This window comes from Phragmites australis, chromosome 16, assembly GCF_958298935.1.
Source record: "Phragmites australis chromosome 16, lpPhrAust1.1, whole genome shotgun sequence".
Lineage (NCBI taxonomy): Eukaryota > Viridiplantae > Streptophyta > Magnoliopsida > Poales > Poaceae > Phragmites > Phragmites australis.
The window spans coordinates 6,392,711-6,400,649 of record NC_084936.1 but is presented as its reverse complement, the minus strand read 5'-3'; the positions used below and the strand labels follow the sequence as shown (position 1 = coordinate 6,400,649).

General features: G+C 39.6%; 1 protein-coding gene across 1 annotated transcript; it reads right to left on the bottom strand.

The window, feature by feature from the left end:
- Positions 1-324: 324 nt before the first annotated feature.
- Positions 325-1,347, bottom strand: LOC133896521 (germin-like protein 8-7). The gene is made up of 2 exons (XM_062337151.1): positions 1,193-1,347; positions 325-1,007 (listed from the first exon to the last, which is right to left on the bottom strand). The coding sequence occupies exons 1-2, from the start codon at positions 1,305-1,307 to the stop codon at positions 445-447; spliced, it is 678 nt and encodes a 225-aa protein (XP_062193135.1). The 5' UTR covers positions 1,308-1,347; the 3' UTR covers positions 325-444.
- Between the last annotated feature and the right edge of the window lie 6,592 nt (positions 1,348-7,939).

The window sequence follows — 7,939 nt, the reverse complement described above, 5'->3', positions numbered from 1 at the left end:
CACCATGCCCAGGTCAAAGAAAAAGGAGTCACACCAGCCTAGGATCAATACACTCCTTGCAGGCAACCACAACAAATAAATAACTGGAAATCTGGGCCACATCATGCATATATTCATTTGTAAATCCGGATCTAGAAATACTATATACCGTCACATCATGCATATATTTTGTAACGATTGTATTCTTTCCATTATGCAAGAACAAAACATGCCAAAGTAGCATATTATGACCTCAGTTCACCTGTCCCAATATGTTCCCAAAAGAAAAAAAGAAGACCTCAGTTCACAAAAAATGTCCTGATGGGACGCGCAATGACAGTGATATTATAGATATACTTGCCCTTTATTTCATCAGTTGTAGCACCGAAACTAAAAACACATGTTGTTTGTCTGCAAAGTGCATATAAGAAATATTCCCATACAATAAACACGTGCTTGACTTATTTAGTAGTGGTTGTTCTCCCAGAATTGAGCTTGGAGCCAATCAATTGTCCCCTTTTCCACTTGAAATGCCTTTGCCAAAACATCATCTGAGATCGGTGGCTTCGATCCAAAGACTGCATTGGCAATCGTAATTACCCCTGGGTTTTGGCTACTGAGCGCGGCGATAGCGACTGCTGGCTTGTTGTAGATTGGGTTGAACTGGAAGTGGATCAGCCCCTGGGGGAATACAAACACATCACCTTTGTTGAGCACCTTGGCAAATAGCTTGTTGTCTGGGTTAGACGTGACGAAACCGACGTAAAGGGTGCCCTCGAGCACTGTGAGGATCTCAGTGGCACGTGGATGGGTGTGCGGTGGGTTCTCGCCTAAGGGGGCATAGTCGATACGTGCCAGTGAGATGCCTAGGGTGTTGAGGCCAGGGATCTGCATGGCGCTGATCAAAGTGACATTGGACCCCACCTTGCTCATCATGGTGTTCCTAGGCTTGTCAAGCATGGCTGCCTTGAAGAAGTCATCCGCATTCACGGTCATAGGGTCCTTGCAAACAAATCCGTTCACCCGCACTGCATGCATATAAAAATTAAGTAAGATACACGTAGAAAGATCAGAAAGTGACACATACAACTGTTTGTAATAAACAATTAAAACAATACTAATTACATGTGCCAGATCACATATTTCAGATGTATGTTCATTGATCTGATACAAGAGAACATCAGAGCATGGATGAAATAAAATGAAAACATACTGGGCGAGTGCTTGTCGGCGACGCAGAAGTCTTGGAGAGGGCTAGGATCAGAAGCAATGGCCTGAGAAGTGACCAATGCAAGAAGAGCGGCGAGAAGGAAGCAGGAGGAGGCCATTGTATTCGATCTGGCTTTCTGCTGTCTGCTGTATATTTGTGCTAAGCTCGTCGATGCTTTGGCGATGGAGGCCAAAAACGTGCTTATATAGCCGTACGCGGCAGTGTGAACTCATGGACAACAGAACAAGTCATGTAGATCATATCAACGGATTGAAATGGCCTCATGGACAACAGAAAAGTCGTGCTTGTATATGTGCTGATGAAACAACAGAGTTAACTTCTTCAACTTTTCAAAGCTTTCTTCTAATATCTTTGCACTCTACTAACTCATCTACTTGGTCATACTGTCGATGACACTGATCACTTGTGTTAAAAAAAAAGGTTTCTGACATTTACTTGGTCACCATTTTGTTCCGAGTGCAGTGGTTACTTGCACGAATCCACTGCAAATAATGCATGCATGTGGGGAGACGTGGTACAAGGCTATAACACACGCTTTACTTGTGTTGACCAAGCAAGACTGTTTCCGGTACGCAGAGCAATGATCTATCGAGTCATTCAACTCTTGACATGTTCATAACACTTCCTTAATTACCTGCTACAACATCTATATGCAGAAAATGCTGTTTAGGCCAAGAACAAATATGTCTCACACGGATGAAGTACAAATATATAAATAAGTCATAACTAATCACGTTTTATGTGATAACATATCTATTATACTGATGACTAAACTAAAATCTCTGCTTGTTATTTGTATGCGAAAGGAAGGAAAAAAAGATGAATCAATTTCTTCAGAAAAAAATATCCGAGGTGGCATGAAAGATAGCTTAGTAAAGAAGCCACTTGCTTAATTATCATTTAGCAAGTTGGGATAGTCTTTGCATGAAAAAAGAGTATGGGGGATTGGTTGTTCCCAATTTGCAAGATCTTAATATATGTCTTTTAAATTTTTGGTTGAAGATATATAGTTTAGATGATAATAACTGTGGAAAAAAGGTAATTGATCATAGGTACAATACATGTTCTCCTAATATCTTTGATTGTCCTTTAGTACATGCATATCAATTCTGGACAGGGATTTTGTGGACAGGGATTATGTCACGTGATGATGATACAATTGCTTGTAGTTGCAATAAAAGGCGTTCTGCCAGAGAAAGTCCGAGGCCCGATGATAAAGTTGTGTTCATTCTTCAACATGATCTCACATAAGGTCATCGATCCGTTAAAACTAGAAAAGCTATAGGATGACGTGGTTCATACTTTATGCCGGCTTGAGATGTGTTTCCTTCCATCTTTTTTTCCGATGGTGATAAAACTGAGACCCCGGCTGATGTATTCTCTCTGTCCGTGCTGTTTGATGCCGCTTGTGCACCTTCATACGGTAGGATGGAGTCACCTGAGGGCTAACCTTGTGGCTGCCCCATCCCTTGCTACCTCTTGGGACCATGTGAGGCATTTTAGATTGTCTCTTTGATGACCATGGTGGCTTGATGTTTTGCCCCAGTTGGTTGAGCAACAATGCTCTGGTGATGCTATAATCTCTCCTGATTGTCAGTTATGGGTTGGTACCTTGGCTGCCATGAGATCTGTTGCATATATTGATATGGCCGTTCAGTGACACTGATCGCAAAGAATATAGTGCCCTTGTGGTTGGAGCCTTTGTGGCCCAAAGTGATTACCCTGCCTATGTGGCTTCGCCATTGTGGCATGTTGCCTTCGGTCGGCCGATGAGGATATGTCTGAGGCCCCGAAGAGGAAGTTAGTGAGTCAAGCACGACATCGGAGCTCCTGGTTGTGGCCTTTTTGCCGCTTCCGGTTAAAGCTATGTGTCATGCCACGCTCCTAGCTCACCTCTTCTCACATACATAATTCTGAGGCCGTGGCCGATTATGACCCGAAATACATAAACAGTCTAAAAAAGCTCATGCTAGACTGTTATCCCATTCTTCGTTGCCTTTTGATTTCTAACGCTTATTTTGCTTGGTCTTTGTTGTGTGTGACTACAGCCTTGCATACTCAAAGACGACCACAATATGACGAACGCCAGTGCAGCTTAATCGGAGATAGCCCGAGGACAAGCGTAATTAGCCGGAGAGCTTCACGAAGCCTCAGGAACCAAGACAAAGCAATCGCCGAAGAATATGAAAAAGCCAGATAGCGTGTGCATTGTGGAGTAAAATGTATAATGAGAAACTATACTTTATGATTTTGACATGAATGAATAAAGTTTACATGATTCGATTATTACATTCTCTTGTCTCTTGTATACTTTGTATACTGGCATGCCCACAAACATTACATACACAGTTTTTGATACAAACTCAACGCGAGTTTCCCTTGCGCGAAACAATGCAAAATCAGTCCGTACAACCGATCGTGTTTCTTTCACTCAAGCTCATTTCATAGTTCTGCAACAATAAGTTATAGTGGGCTCATATGTCAATATGCATGTGAACATGCTAGGCGCCAAAAACCCAACAAAGTCATATGATTGGATCACGAGAGAGCATAGAGATCATTTCGGTGATTGGTTATGTAGACACATGATGGGAATGGATACAGAGGATGCTTAGTTGAAACTATTTGCTCATGGACCGTCAACCACAATTATAACATACCAAGGATATGACATCAATGGATATATATTTTATACGAGAGCACAAGATGACAAGAGTGCTAACCAAAATAGCGGTGTATGTATCGATGCCTACGACAGTAATGGCAATTGGGAGACCTACTATAGATTCATAGAGGGGATTTTGGAGCTCTAGTATGGACCATTAAATGTCCCTCTTTTTCGATGCCAATGGGTCAGACTCCTAGGAGGAGTGAACATCAACAAGTACGGTATGACTACCGTGGACCTCAAACTCATTGGTTCCAGAGAAGAATCGTTCATACTTGCAAATGGTGTTACACAAGTCTTCTATGTAAAGGACCTGGATGATAAGCAGGGCAACGTGGGTTTTCAAGGAAAAAAAATGACTGTCACATTTGAAAATATCGTCGACGAGGAAGACTACAATAAATTCGACAACCTCCCTCCTTTTGGAGAGAACGTCGACCTAAGTCAAATAGAAGACACTAAGTAAGCTACTCACAGACGTCGTGATCATAACGAAGGTCTAATCATTAACTGAAAAAAGCATTGATGTATTCATTAAGGATTTGCTTTAATTCATATTAATTAATGACATGTTGTATCGTATTAATTAATAATTAAGGATAGATATGCTTTAATGCAAATACGATTTTAATAAGTTATATTAATATTGTAAAAAATATTATACAAAATATTAAGTGCATGCTTTAATGTAAATACTATGATTTAATAAACTACATGAATAAGCTTAAAAATGCCTCTAAATATCACTGCCGGATGTAGTTTAGAACTACCAGTCGAAACTACAACCAGCAGTGATACTTTTGAGTATAAATTCGGCGTCCTCTACCCCTAGCCACAACACCCAAAATTTTCAACTCTGGCAGCCGCCCCGACGCTCGCCCCAGTGCCCCGACGCCGCCCTAGTCCCCCGATGTCGATGACCGCCGCCTCGGGGCCCCAACGCCCACCACCCCGGTGCTCCGCTGCCCCGATGCCTTGACAACACCCAAAATTTCTAACTCTGGCCACCGCCCCAACACTCGCCCTGGTGCCCTGATGCCACCTTAGTGCCTCAACGCTAACAATCGCCGCCCCGATGCCTGCTATCTCAAATCTCCGATGCCCCGATGCCTCGACAACTGCCACTCTGGTGCTCCGACACTCGCCCAATGCCCCTGCCGCCCCTCCGCCTCGATGCTTCATCGCCCCAGTGCTCCAGTGATTCTGGGTTCGGCCTCTTCTCTTTGTGGGCTTCAGCCTAGCTATCTTGCCTTCGCGTGGCAAGATGTAAAAAACATGTAGTTTGTAGTCTGAAATTGAAAATATGTGCATTAACAATACATAACATAAGTGTCTTTCAGAGATCTATTGTGAATGATTTGTTTGTACAAGTCGTAATAGGAAAAGAAAATGCTTAGTTTCATATTTGTAATTTATGTTCACATTTAACACAATGACATACATACATCAAGTGAAACTACATGTGGACATTGTGGTGTCAGTCCTTAGTCTTAGTTTTCATAAATGTATTTTTTCTATAATGAAGAGGTCCATCATATGGAAATTAATGTGTATGTAGGAATAGCACCTCCAAAAGCAAATTGCCCCTTCTTAGACTAGGGTGCAGCCTCAGATGGAGATGGGCATGCGAACATGGAACAAACGAGAAACAAGAGCCCAAGAAGCAGCGGAAGCCTGAGTGAGCACCTCAACTTGGATCACCCATATGATCTAAAGGCTCAGACCGAGGTTCATACCTAGACTGATGGTACAGATTGTCATATGTCCCAAGTATAGAGAAGGCGTGGCAAAGGTCCCAGCAAGTTGCCTACGGGACGCTTTGTCATCACGGAGATTGATAGAGTTGACGAGCCTTTAAAGCCTTTGCATTTATTGAGGTCGTACAAGACCACATGCGAGTTTCTCGTCAGAGATGATGTCTGTAACACCCTAGGAACCACAAAACCCTAGGATGCCATCCACCTACACTATAAGAATGCCAAACTATAAAATTTTGGCAGCGTATTCTTAGAAAAATAGAGCAATGTGAAAGAAACAACATAGAAGCAAGTTAAGACCATGATATTATTCAAGCTGAACGATATGAATAAGTTCAATTAAGCAACTAAACCATATGTTTAACATCACTAATTTTACTTTAAACTAGGTGCAAAAAACCTCAACCTCTAATATTTTATTACATCACATAACTAAAGGTAATGGTCATGATAAAAGTGGGCAGGACGTGCTGCTAAATTCTTCCCTCCATGCTAGCTTCAAGAACAACCAGGGGAAATGCAAGGGTGAAATTGGAATATCACAGCAAGTGAACTACTTTAACAAGCTATTTAAGCCACAGTTTTTAAAACATCAATTTAATACTTCAAGGTATAAAAGATAATACATGATATGATCGTATTTTAGCAGATTCATTATACATAAAAGTAAATAGTCACTTCTTAATATATAAGCATTAGGTGATCATAGTGAAACAACTACAACATAAGATGCTAGAAGTACCACTCATCACATATGACATGGTATGAACAACATAAACAAAAATCCAAACTTCAAATACTTAATAAGTAGGGCGTGAGGATAACTCCAGCAAAGACATCATGTATAAAATTGAAATCACATGGAACAATGTATATCAACTCCACTAAGATCATCCATTTATAGCCACATATCATCTACAAGTAATAGTATTACTTTAATTATTGTATACGATCCATCACAACCAAAAATCAATGTAAAAGCTTCTATGATGTAATATGGTGCATGAGAATGCTATACATTGCAAATCCACATATAACTTCATGTTCTCTTCAAACCCACAAGTTACCACACTGTTTATGAACTTCTATGAAATATCACTTCTCATAATAATTCTCATGACATATCTTTAATATATAATACTTCTACATGAATGATCTTCAATGATTACAAATACATGCAAATGTATGCAGTGCAATGCATATGTCCACTGCCTTCGTACCCAACAAGGTATGAAGTTGTACTACATTACGGCAGTATACGATATTGTACCAGTACGTTGCAACCATAAGATCACGACATAACTTCAAGAGCACTCCAGAATAGTTATATAATTTTCTCACTAACCTGACTTATGCACTCCAGAATAGTTATATGACTTTCTCACTGACCTGGCTCAAATGCAATGCAATGAATTGCAATGCATATGATATATTGCAATAGTAAGAAAGAGAACCACATAGTTCAATATCCTCCACATATCAACATATAAAGCATAAATAAAGGTAAATGACATAACTTATGATCTTCCATATGTAACAACATAGATATAGCATACTTCAAAATTGGCCAATAGAGTACTCCACTATAAGGTCTTATGTATACAAAAAAGCTATTTCTATACAAAACATCAACAAGATAAGTACTACACTTATGCTAAGTCATTATTCATCCCTTTTGTCTTCTACATTATGTATAAAACAGCAAGACTGCATTATCAATACTACATATGACCATATAAAACAACCCAAGTTATGAACTTCACTTAGACACATACCTTCATGCTATAAGGACATAGGTATAACCTTTATTTAGATATGAGTAAGATAACATGTCCATTTTATATTCCATTTAGTACGGTTTTTCAACCTAATTCACTACCCACATCTAAGGTCATAGTATAATCACTTCTTTAAGCTTCTACATAACCCGCATCATTATCCTCATGTATTCTAGCCATTGAAAGACATAAGGTGTGGATATGCTAAAATGACTAAATCCCACAAATAAGTATTATCGCCACTGTATTAAATTCCACCGTTTATGTAACCAATAAGGGTTATTACGTTTTCTTCATAAATATAACAAAAGTAGACCATATAAAAAATAATCTACATATGCATATGCCACATATGTGCATTATAAAATCAAGCCCTCATATAGAAAAGAACCATGTAGAACCTACTCAACCATATTAACATAATTAAAACATCACTTAAAATCATCTCTCATATTATTAAGTCTAAACAAGTGTATTGCATTTATAGGTAAAGGTAGTAAAAATAACAAGTTAAACACTATTTGCA